A 12,529-nucleotide genomic window follows, 5' to 3' on the forward strand; every position below is an offset into this window, starting at 1 on the left:
CCCAGGCTACCCAGATACTCGTCCAGTCCCTCGTCATCTCACGCCTTGACTACTGCAACTCGCTTCTAGCGGGTTTACCACTGAGCGCCATCCGTCCCCTCCAACTGATTCAGAATGCAGCTGCTCGTCTTGTTTTCATCCTTCCCAAGTTCTCCCACACCACTCCTTTGCTGCGCTCCCTCCACTGGCTTCCTGTAGCTGCACGCATCAGATTCAAAACACTGATGCTCGCATACAAAGCCAAAAATTCTCTGGCACCATCCTACCTAAAGGACCTCATCACACCCCGCTCTGCACCACGATCTCTCCGATCCTCCAGCACTGCTCGACTGGTCCCACCTCCCCTCAAGGCACAAGGAAGACACGCATCTCGGTTCTTCTCTGTCCTGGCACCTAATTGATGGAATGAACTCCCCCTAGATGTCCGAACAGCTGAATCCTTGAATGTCTTCAAGCGACGACTCAAAACTTTTCTTTTTCAGAAATACCTGACGTAGAACTTCTATATTCTTACTCGACTCTTTTTCTGGTGTGTGTTTTAAAAAAATAAAATAAAATAAAAATTCTGCACTACTCAATGGCGTTCTCAGAGATAGTATTCGTAGCTGGGGTCCTTATTGAGCTAGCATCGGAAATTCATTGCAGAGTCTCAAAGCACTTATGTAAGTCGCTCTGGCTAAGGGCGTCTGCCAAATCCTGTAAATGTAAATGTAAATATACTGCATGGACAATGAACCTTGGTCGAGAACAGCTGTACATCTATGTTCATGTGTTCTCCTGGAGTGAAACTTTCAGCACAGTTCTTGGTGAAGGCTGGCAGAGAACGTGGTCATGAGTCTGATGGAGTCATTTCTGGATGACGGGAGAAATGTCACAATGGACAATTTCTTCACCTCACTGTCACTGTCACACAGACTGCTTCACTTTACTGGGCATGGTGAATAACGTTTGCCGTGAACTTCCTCCATTGGCAAAGGACACTGCACAGGGAGAGGAATTCTCCACGTCAGTGTTTAGAATGGCGCGCATGTATTCAGTACGAGCAGCAACAAGCAAGTGGCCAGTAGCTGTGTTTTACAACATGCTGGACTTGGTGGCGGTGAATGCCTACGTTCTGTACAAAGCATCTACAGGGTGGAAAGGAAAAAGAAGATTGTTTCCGATTCTTCTAGCCAAGGAACTCCATTGCCAAATACAGGGATGATGGTCACTGGGTTTTCAAACGCTGCAAACACAGACTTTGAAAGATAGACAGACTGTGTGGGACAGTAACCACTGAGACAAAAGGCAGAAAGATGACGAAGAGATGAACCTGGAACTGAGGCACGGATACATCAATTTTTACATGAACAGCCAAACATGCAAAGCTGGAGAGATCACACAAAAACAAAATTCACTTTTGGTGTTATAATTCAGTGATGGCCAATGAAAATGAAATGACATTTTATTCTGTATGTGTATGAGCATGTCAAAAACCATGGACCATGACTTCACTCAGCTTATGACATTTATATACAAACATGCATTGGAGACTGAAGTGTTAGCATGTTTTCATTTTATTCATTTCATTCTATTAGCAACTTTTCATTCTATTTTCACTCAATTTGTTTTATAAATAACACAGACTTGTGTTTCCATATATTTTGTGAATGTGCGTCTTTCATATTTGCAGGTCAGTCAGCGTGTGGGATATTTGGTATAGATATGGCAGACTTTTGTGAAGGTTTCCATGTCACACACAGAGGTTTAGCCTGCCTTGGATTTGAGCTACTCTGAGTAAAAAATGCAAATGCGCCAGGCCTCACAGGTAATGGGTGTGTTTGCACAACAAAAGCAGGAGGAGGATGGGGCTGAAGACCTGCGAAAATCACAGCAGGGGTGACAAACACCTTGGGACTCTCAGCAGAGAATAAAAACTCGGTAAATCTAGTGTTAACAGGAAGGCTTCTAACCTCTGTAGGGGGTGATAGAATGATGTGCACAGACAGAGCAAAGTTTGTGCATGTGTGTCTGGCCAAGCCCCCGTAGGCAGGCTTACCTTGGAATTGGCTGTGATTATTAGAAATCACCAATATCCAAAAACCAAATCACCTGACTGTAAAATGGCCGGCTTGACCTGGCTGTGAATCACTCAGGGTCTCAAATAAGTCAGTTCTGGCTGTGTGCCTCTGTCAACATTATTACGTGCAAGTGTGGCAGGTAGCGCTTAAGCATGTAACAGCATTTCCGCAAAATAACATATATGCATCCACAGAATCTGTTTTGTGTAGGTCAGTCAGCTGTGCTTGCTAGTATTAGGACACAAGTTTGTGTGTGTGTGTGTGTGTGTGTGTGTGTGTGTGTCCATAAGAGTTGTTCTGCTTCCTACTCAGGAGGACATGCATTGCATGCTGTCCGGTCCCATGTCCTCTTCGTTTGAGGAGTCGGCTGAACTCCAGGACTCATCTACCTCTCCCTCAGTCCTCCGACTCTATAAGAGGGCATTAATACGAGTTCAAACTCCAAGCACTACTACACTATACTCCAGAGTACAGTACACAAAGTATAGATCTGTCAGTGATATTACAGTGTTTTACAGATACTTATTGATGCCTCTAGTGGTACCGAGAATTTACTCACCCTCTGCAGCCTCCTGTGCCTCATAAGGAACCAGAGCAGCTGAGTGTCATACCGATATCCATACCGCATGCTGTCTTCATCTCGCTCTCTCTTGTTTTTCTTTATTACCTGCACCATCACCACATCAATCACCATTTAAAAAACATCTTGATCACCTTTACAGCAACAATTGCACAGGTCCACGATCCACAATGTATAGGAACATGTTTTGTGTTCATGTAAGTGCCACGCGAGCATAGTACTGACTTCTTTAAGGCCCTTCAGTATGGTTGGCACCTCGGCGGTCGGGGCCCACAGTTTAACATCATGATCCAGGCCACTGGTGGCCAGCATTGGCAGGCAGGGGTGGGGCTCCAGGCAGTTTACCTGGAGGGTCACAGCATGTCCATTTTAAGATACATTCTGGATGCTTTCACACTGCAAGAACTTTTTTCAGGAACTTTTTCCAAGAAGCAGGAACTTTGGTTGTGTTCACATCGCAAGAACTCAGCCCGACTGTAGTTCCTCAAAGCTTTTTTTTTTAGTCCCTACTCTAGACTAGGTAGTATTAATTCAAGCACATACTAGTAGGGAGGTAAATTGAACCATTAACCGATACATACTTATGTCTAATCTTATTATCGGAATTAATCTGCTAGGCAGATTTAATAATGAGTTATCAACTTGTCGTGGGTTGTGCAAAACATAATTACTACACTGTGTCTCTTTTTCATTACGGTCACGATCCCCCTCCAATAACTTTCAAATAAGTAACAAAAATGATTTGTTAATCCTCCACTGTTTTGGGGTGGTGGTGTAGTTCCTTATGAAATTACATGTGAATTTTATCCTATGAGCTTATTGGATGGGAAAGCAACACATTGAAGTGGTCAGGAACTACACAAGTTCCTGTTTGAGACAAACCAGGATCCAGGTTCCAGAAATGTGAAAGTACCCACCGACATAGTCACAAGCACACACACATTATGATGAATAACATCAAACACGTTTCTGCAGTTCTTACATTACTAAGAAAGATCACAGTTTTCTACTTGTCTATCGGCTCTCTCACCACTCCTCCTCTGTCCCCCTTCATGAACTGTATGATGCGGGACGAGTATTTATCCCACAGGTAGATGTGCCCACAGTCACTGCCGCTGACCACAAACTCGCTGCAGGGGCCGTAGAAATTCACACCCTTCACTGCGCGGCAAGCAGGGGAGAGAGAGGGAAATGAAGACCGGGAGACTCACCTAGGATGCACGGGCCCCTTTCCTCCACCCTCACTCACCCGTGACATCGTTGCGATGGCCTTTGTACCTCCGGCTGTATTCTGCCCCATCAGGGAGGCTGGCATCAAACAGGTAGATGTCCTCATCATTGTAGCTGGCTAACAGCTCTTAGGGACAATGAGTAAAATACAGGTTACAGAACTGCGTGGGGGTAGGGGGGTCGATCACCATCAACCTCAGGCTGCAGGCCACCAGTTTTACCTGTCGCTCACTCTGAACATGTCACCTAAAAAAAATTGCTCTCAGAGTTTTTGGACAAGCATGTGGGAGACAAATACATTTCATCCTTGTTTTCTGCTGAAGTGGCCACGTTGGGTAGGTTTTCATAATTGTTCTTCTTCCCCGTCCAAAACCCTTTGATTTTTCATTAAAAAGTAAAATTCCAAAAGTTAAGGTCTGAACTGCATTCTTGACAATTCTGGAAGACTAGTTATTTATGCAGTCACAGTCACAGAAGAGTAACTAACAAACCCTCATACAGTCAAAGCAAACATACAGGAGAATGTGGTGTGTGTATGTTTGTACGTGGGCCAGGTTGATACCTGTGCCATTGTGACTGTACACCAAGCAGGTGATGTTGGTTTTGGTTTCGCTGGAGACAAGATGGGATGGGCAGAATTTCTTCAACACCCCGTAATTGTCACTCTCGTTGATCTTTCTCCGGTCGTAGATCCTACGGGAGAAGGGACAGCTGTCAGTCAACCTGGCACAGCAGTGAAGAACTCCACAGTCATTTCACAAGACAGCATACACCTCACGTGTTAATATGTAAGGTTTCAGAATAATCATCAACAATGTTTTTATAGTCCAGCTATATAGGAAAGAAAAAGGAGAACCAACAAATCAGCTGATAGATCTTACCTGACATACTGGTCTCTCCCACCCACAGCGAACTGGTGCACGTTGGCAGGGTTGACAAAAATGGTGTAGAGGCCAATGTTCCTATTGCTGTCCTTCACCAACACTATTTTACTAATGGTGCGAAAAAGGAAATAGCCTGTGAGTAAGCAGGAGATACATAAAGATTCATTTAATTGATCCATCCATCCACACAATGTTACAGTAGGTGGGGAATAACCCAGGATGGGGCACCGACCCATCGCGGGGCACCGACCCATCGCGGGGCACCGACCCATCGCGGGGCACTCATACTATCCACAACGAGACAGTCACAGCTATGGACAATTTGGCAAAATCAACTTGCTTCAGCATGTTTTTAAACTGTGGGGGAAAACCAGAGGAAACCCTATGAAGACACAGGAAGAACATACAAACTATACAGCCCTTGTCTCCAAAGGTGAGAGGAAACCATGCCACTGCACCAACATGTTGCCCTTTTACCTACACAGCTTACGCTAAAGCTGGAAAAGATGTTGCTGTGCAGCTAATTCTGCAAAACACACAGTTTTTGCATCTGTATATCCTGTGGAGCTGCACTGCACTCTGATGGTGTGTTTAGCAGGATTGAGTATCATTTGGCAGCCTGCTTTCGGTCCGCCAAAGCTCCGACCTTCGACTGCCACCTGATCGATATTGCACCCGACCCCCACAGCTCCCCTGCAGGAAGTGGGCACACAGGTGGGTGGATTCAAGTTACTTTTTCAGGTTATGCCTGGTCGGGCATCCCTGCTGAGAACTCTGCCCCGCGACTCAACCCCAGATAACCGGCAGAAAAATCGATGGATGGATGGATGGATGGGAGTATTGTTCAGGTTTTTTTTTTGAATGCTGGAGCTAAACTGATACTTCTAAAACAGAGCCAGGTCCAAAGCCGTGCCTGAACCGGTACTTAAAGTAAAGGAAGAAAAACACAAAATGAAGATCAACATTAAAGAATGTTTCTTTTTCTTTCTAAGCTTTCTAAGACAAATTTGAACTTAAAATTGAACAACAGGACTATATTAACACATTAAATACAAAACACCTAATTTTACATAACACAACAAATAAAACCTATCCCAACTGTTACTTAACAGGTTAAATATATATAAACAAAACATTTTACATCAAATATACGTCACTGTGGTCAGAATCCTTTTGAGCGAATAAAGCCACACTTTAGATTGGGCCTTTTAACCATGTTTAAGGTAGTTACCAGCTAACTGTAGGTGTCTGATGACATCAGAATAAGTGTAACATTAACTACCGGTGGCATGTGAAGTTATTCTGTTATCTGAGGACCAGAAGGCAAATATTTCAGTTGACAGCTCAGGCGTTTAAGCGGCACCAAAATAAAACACTGAAGTCAGCGTTGCAATATGGGCCAGTACATACCGATCGTATAGGTTTCGGTTCTCAACCCCAGTGTTAAGATAAATTCATGTTTGTAGCAGGTAGGTGTGGTTTGTTGGGGAGGGACATGCGGCTGTAAGGCACCGTGGTGTGGCTCTGTGTGCAATCAGAACACTCACGTGGCGGGCCGGTCAAGCCGCAGGTCGATTCCGAACACGACCGCGTCCTCCCCGGCAGACAGAAAGGTGCAGGGGGAGTCGGGCTCCAGGGCCAGCTGGGGGGGGGGAGGGGGCACAATCAGGTCCTCAGTCTCAGACAAATTCACTTAACAGCCACACAATGTTTTTTTTTTTTTTTTTTAAAGTAACACTGATTCTACAGCTTCTATACTGTGCAGCTGGCTTGTGAACAGAGATGCACATTCAGACGCCCAGACTGTACCTTATGGGCAGCACCCTTGTGCTGGGCGACCCTCTTGGTGCTCTTGCAGCGCTGAGTGGCCGACAGCTCGGCCACTCTGATCTGGCCGTCCCGTGCGCACATGGCCAGGGTGGAGTCTCCGCTGTGGGGCAGGAACTTTGCCTGGAAGAAAATTCACTTCTCACATCTCAGTCCCATCAATTTATACTTTCTTTGTTTAGACACTACATTAGACACGTCTATTTCTTGTTCAGTTGGTATGAAATACATATACAGTCGCAGAAAAAATTAAGAGACCACTATATTTTTAAACAAATCGGCATTTTTAAATCCTGGTTTAATCCTGGTTCTGCTGGCAGACGGCAACGCTGAGTATCAGGCTGCTTCCAGGTTCAAAATGTCTAAGACAGCAGTACACAAGAATAAGGTGAAGCAGGAGACACTGGGAACGGCCAGAAACCAGCCAGGTAAAGGGCAGGAGTGACTTTCTTATGGCAGAGATGACCGTCATCTTATCCGAGAGTTTTTCATGAATCGTAGGATGACCTCAACTGACCTTCAAAAGGAATGGGACACTTTAAGTGCAGGTGTGAAGTGCACTGCTAGGACAGTGTATATCAGGCTCCTAGAAGCAGGACTGTAGTTCCATAAAACATGGAAGAAGGTCTCAATTTTTTCTGTGGCTGCAGCAAAGACCAATGCGCAATCCTGTCAAGTGCACATATACCCTTTAAAATAAATTAAAAGTATATATACAAATATTTAATTTTAGTATGTACATTAGATGTAATTTATAGACCTATACCATGTCCGTTCTCCCATGCCAACAGCCCCCACGTTCTGGCGAAAGATCCCACAGCCAAATGATCGCCTCACCTGAAAAACGTTGCTCTTATGGCCACTGTCAAACTCCAGCTGGACTCGGCGCCGGGCCCAGTCCCACAGCACCACACGCAGGTCGTCGCTGCCGGAGGCCAGGCACGTGCCTGACGGGTTGAAGTGCAGAGTGTTGACGCAGCCCGTGTGCTGTTCCAGGCTGCCCTGCAGCTCCAGCCGCTGCACAAGCCCCCGCGCCCCACACGCCCTCCGCACAAACTGCGCCCCCCACCCTATCTCCCGCTGACGGAGGGATGGCACTGCCCTCCAGCCAGGGGCTGCCAGATCCCGCAGGTCCGCCGCCAGCCATGCCTCCACCTCTCGCTCATCCTCCTCCACCTCGTTCTCCTCCTCCGCCTCCTCCTCCTCATCTGAGCTGGAGGAGCTGAGGGTAGCCCTGCCTTCCGATGGCTCCCGCTCCCTCCGCCTCTTCCTGCTCTCCCTCGCTCGACTCTCTTCTCTCTCGTCCATCCTCCTTTCCATTCCACTTTCCCCATCATCTTCTTCCTCCTCTGCTAGGCAATATGGTTCACTTCCCTCCATGCTGTCTGCATCCTCTTCCTCTTCCTCGGGACAAGGACTGAGCACTGGATTGAGGAGCAAATGGGGGGGACAGGAGGGGGAGGGGAGGTTAGACAGCTTTGCCTTTCATTAGGGCTGCACTATATCACATCACGATATAACTGCGATATGTAGTAATCACCAAGGCTTTTGGCAACAGGTATAGACATATGTCTGGATGTTGGATTTTCGGTACAATACAGACATTTGCTTACACCCACAATTTGAAAGGCAGATTAATAGTGCGCCTTAAATAATAACGAGAGGCGTATTGTGACACCCAAAAGTGAGTAATCTGTATAAATTCGGTTAGAGGAACATGCTACATGCTACTGCTTTGGTAAATCATAGAAGCAATAAGCACTGAAGCGGCAGCGAAGAAAGGGACAGCTCCGCAGCTATGACGTCTTTTAAAAGAGAAGATACTGTGGATAAACAAGGTAAAGGGACCTTGGTGGTGTAGTGGGCCTTTTTTGCAGTTTAAAGTCCAACACATAAGAATATGGAGAATTTATACAATTTCATCATCTAAGGCCCAGGTGGTTGTTGTGCAAGGGCACGTACAGTATTGCAATTATACCATGATGTGATATGGCACAGTCCTATCTTGCATGTTTATTTAAAAACACAAACAAGTGAAAATGATAAGGAGAGCACACATGCATGCTGGGATACATATATCACAAATGTGCATTGTAGTTTTTAAAGTACGGTGCTTTGGCGAATGCTTTCTGCTCATAGACTGTTTTTTATTGTTTACAAAAGCATTTCTTATGAAAATTCATTTAATGAAAAGTGCTGCCAATACCGAGAGGAGATAAGACACGCACCTGTGTCGGATCCTGTCATTCTCCCGTCCTGCTGTGCCCCCCTCCCCTTCCTGGAATCGGAACTTTCCGAGCCTGAGGATAACCGCGGGAAGACAGAGAGAATGGTCAGGGGTAGGAAAGTCAAAGTGCAATGAGCAAAGATGAAAGAATCAGAAGGTGTGGAACAGGCAGAAAGAGGAGGAACATTATAAGTGGAGACCTAAACTAGAAACCTAAATGTTAATGTTAGCTACCAAACAGAAAGAGATGAGGAACATAAATCCAGCAACAGACAGTTCATAATCTCTGCTGTGGCTGTATCCTCCAGTGCAATTCCAGTTTTCTCACCAGTTAAGCGTGTGGAACTGTCCTCTTTGCTGGCCATCATGTCGGAGTATCTCTTTCCCTGCAACCATGAAAAGCAGCTGTATTATTTATAAAGGCTAATATTAAACTATATTAAATTATATAAGCTAAAATTATTATTATTATTTGATAGTATTGGGATTCCTGTGCATTACAAAATCAAATGCCTGATGTGTGACGTTCCCATGTATTTAAACATAAACGTGACTGATATTTCACAGAGTTGTCCTACCTCTGACTAGGGCAGAACTTACGAGAAATAATCAGTTGAAATACAGATTCTGACTTCAAGTCTGTTGGGAGCTCTAGCATCTATATAAGGTCATGACCACAATTATTTTCATGGAATAATATAGAACGCATTAATAATGCAGTGGGTTTTTTAAAATAATTTAGCCAATAACCTCATGACAATAAATAACTGAAATTGCAAATATAACCCAGTTCGCTCACATGCGGTAGTAGAATTACATCATTCAGAAGGATGTTTGCATAAACGCAAAAACAAGGCCCTATTAAAAAGTAGCAATAGCGGCTATAAACCTCCATCTTAACATTTACAAGGACAAAACAAACTCAACAACAAAACGCCATACATGAATACAACAAAAAAACCGAACGGGAAACCAAAGCTATAACCCACTAAATAACATCGACATCAAATTGCCTTCGATGTCGCATGTTAACCAAATACACGGATATTAGTATCTAGCTAACATAACCAGCTCCTCTGACGTTTACCAGCAAGAGAGAAGGAATTAGAAATTACGACGTGTCACCTATTTTAAATAAGACGATACTAGGCAGTTTGTTACAAGTACCTAGTTTCTAATTCTGACGGACTCTTTGGAGCTGTCTTCTGTACTTAAAACAGACGACATCGGCCCATTACGATCACAGCACCTAACAGATGTAGGTGTCGAGCTCAACCACCGTGCTCTGTTTATGTTTTGATGGGTGTCAGTAGCATGTGTCATCTCGCGAGCGACTGCTCAGCAGCCAATGAGCGCTATCCGGAAATAGAGGTGCGTGAGGACAAGGTGCTATGGGAGTTGTAGTCCATACGTTGTGCCCTAAACTTCCTGGAATACGCTGAACATGACCTTACGTACTGCAATAGTCTTTGTAGAGTGATGGATGTACACGTATATGGAGGGATTATTCGAACCTTATTAAATAAATAAATGTCTGCATTAATAAATAAATATGTAGTGAAATGTGGGAAAAAATGATTATATTGAAATGATATGAAATATAAGCATAAATAAATCTTTTGCGAAAATGTTTTTACTGGTTTTTATTCAATTATTTAATTATATATCGCTGTTTTGTGCGTTGATTTATCCATTTATTTAATTCAATGATATAAATAAGGCTTGAATACAGAGGTTTCCGTGATCGTCTGAGCGCTTCCAGGGGACTTGTCTCTAGTAGCTGCAGTTTGGCGCAATGAACTAGAGAAGAAACCACAAGTGGATATGAGTGCAAGGGGAAGTTATCCTTCGCAGACTGTGCTTTCTGAAGAGGCTCAGGTTTTTAATATGTGTGGCTGCTGAGTATGTTCTATCAGTCCATAGTTGCCAGCATGATTTTCTATGCTGTGGCTTGCTGGGGACGTGCCATCAGTTCAGGTGATGCCAGACGCATGAAGGAACTCATCAGGAAGGCCAGCTCCATCACAGGACTGACCCTGTACCCACTGGAGGCAGTGGTCAGAGAAGAGGATGTTAGCGAAATTGAACAATATTATGAACAATTCTGCCCGTCTGCTCCAGGGGGCGCCATCCTGGAGCACATTTAGCCAGCAGTTCATTGTAACACTGTGTGTTAAAGAACACTAGTAATGAATGTTCCTGCCATCAGACGACAATGCCTCCTCCTGACCTGCCACTCCCCATGCAGAACCATAATATGTCAGGAAGAATCCCGTGTTGTTACAGTACAATCAAGTACCTTCTGTTCTAACTGCACATAATTATTATTATCTTCAAATATTAATTTATAGTATCATATTCTGTTTTTCAAAATATTTCATTCATTTGTATGTCATGTACTTTTTAAAATCTGTTTGCACTATGTTTACCTTACTTTGTACTATGTGTGCTGTGTTTGTACCTTGTCTGTTTGGCACAATATGTATCTTCATCTCTGCACTATGTTCTTCCTGTTGATTGCGCCAGAATTTCCCACTGGGATAAATAAACTTAATCTTAATCACACGGAAATCTCTCTGCTGGCTTGGTAACATCTAGTTATCCCTCAGAATGAGCAAAAGCCTGGTGTGGTCTGCCGTCCCTGTGAGTGTCGCCAGTTAAGTGGGATTTCAGCCCCCTTGTTTTTCAAACAGAGGGCAAGACACGTAATTGGCCCAATAACCAGCAACAGTGCTCCCAGCAAAACAAGCTCTGTTAAGCCACATTCAGGCGTGACCACAGTAGAACAATACAGTAACGCTTCCAGTGAACTCTGCTTGTGCTTGTCTGTGCTTGTGGTTACGGAACTTATTGCAGTACTCATAGTGTCCACCAGGTGGCAGTCTAATCAATATTAAGAATTCAGCCTTCATCAGAACTAATCATTCTTTCTTCGATTTCACTTGTTAGATCTCCTACTTAAGCCTCCCATGTCATACTGTAATACTGGGTCTTGATTCATTTTTATTGCGAGTATGTCTGTGGATTGAAATTTATTTCAATGTAATTACAGCTGATCAATACGACAAGGTGGTGTTGGAGGAAATAAGGAATTTTAAGTCCAACTGTCCCAGCACGGTGATGGTATTTACAGGGATGCGCAATATCTATGGTACATGTATGTAAAATACCTAGTTCAAATATAAAACAGGATTTTGTAATTTGTATCTGATAGGGATGATGCAAATGACTTCATACTTTAGTATTTTTGTGGTTTAAAAATGCTGTAATATATTTTCTGTGAGATGTCTAAGTAATGATGCCTGCATTGTTAAAAATGCAAAAGGATGCATGCAGTCTCTGAATGGTTCCCACTCCAACAAGGGAGTTCCTTTTTATCTATATCTATATCTATAACTTCCATCCACATCTATATCTAGTAGGCAAGTCTTTCAATTCAGTTGAAAAATCACTTCTCTTCATAACACAAGGATTACATCCAGGATGAGTTGTTTATACTGAAAATGATCTAAATTAGCACTTTGCACAGTCATCAAATCTTCAGCTACATTCAAGCATTTATTCTCCTTTGCTGGACTGATCAACAGGCCCCATTGACAACATCCATTCATCCATTTCCTGTAACTGCTTGTCCTTTTCAGGTTTGCAGGGTTTCTGGAACCTACTGTACCCCGGAGGCTATGGGAGCAAGGCAGGAAACAACCCAGGATGGGGCACCAAC

General features: G+C 44.0%; 1 protein-coding gene across 1 annotated transcript; it reads right to left on the reverse strand.

Annotated features, from left to right (window-relative positions):
- Positions 1 to 1,930: 1,930 nt before the first annotated feature.
- LOC125704550 (DDB1- and CUL4-associated factor 8-like) lies at positions 1,931 to 10,133 on the reverse strand. The gene is made up of 13 exons (XM_048970227.1): positions 9,976 to 10,133; positions 9,137 to 9,194; positions 8,810 to 8,881; positions 7,419 to 8,005; positions 6,564 to 6,704; positions 6,302 to 6,396; positions 4,752 to 4,862; positions 4,433 to 4,563; positions 3,890 to 3,997; positions 3,671 to 3,801; positions 2,866 to 2,985; positions 2,620 to 2,727; positions 1,931 to 2,470 (listed from the first exon to the last, which is right to left on the reverse strand). The coding sequence occupies exons 2-13, from the start codon at positions 9,174 to 9,176 to the stop codon at positions 2,369 to 2,371; spliced, it is 1,746 nt and encodes a 581-aa protein (XP_048826184.1). The 5' UTR covers positions 9,177 to 9,194; positions 9,976 to 10,133; the 3' UTR covers positions 1,931 to 2,368.
- Between the last annotated feature and the right edge of the window lie 2,396 nt (positions 10,134 to 12,529).

The sequence above is a fragment of the Brienomyrus brachyistius genome, chromosome 12 (assembly GCF_023856365.1).
Source record: "Brienomyrus brachyistius isolate T26 chromosome 12, BBRACH_0.4, whole genome shotgun sequence".
NCBI lineage: Eukaryota > Metazoa > Chordata > Actinopteri > Osteoglossiformes > Mormyridae > Brienomyrus > Brienomyrus brachyistius.

What these genes read in the sequence shown, in the direction of transcription:
- LOC125704550 (XM_048970227.1), bottom strand. Translation starts at nt 9,176, where the DNA reads ATGATGGCCAGCAAAGAGGACAGTTCCACACGCTTAACTG. An exon ending in GTACAGTCACAATGGCACAG is followed by an intron (nt 3,998 to 4,432) that starts GTATCAACCTGG and finishes ATTGTCCCTAAG; the next exon opens with AGCTGTTAGCCAGCTACAAT. An exon ending in AGGGGGACAGAGGAGGAGTG is followed by an intron (nt 2,986 to 3,670) that starts GTGAGAGAGCCG and finishes GTGACCCTCCAG; the next exon opens with GTAAACTGCCTGGAGCCCCA.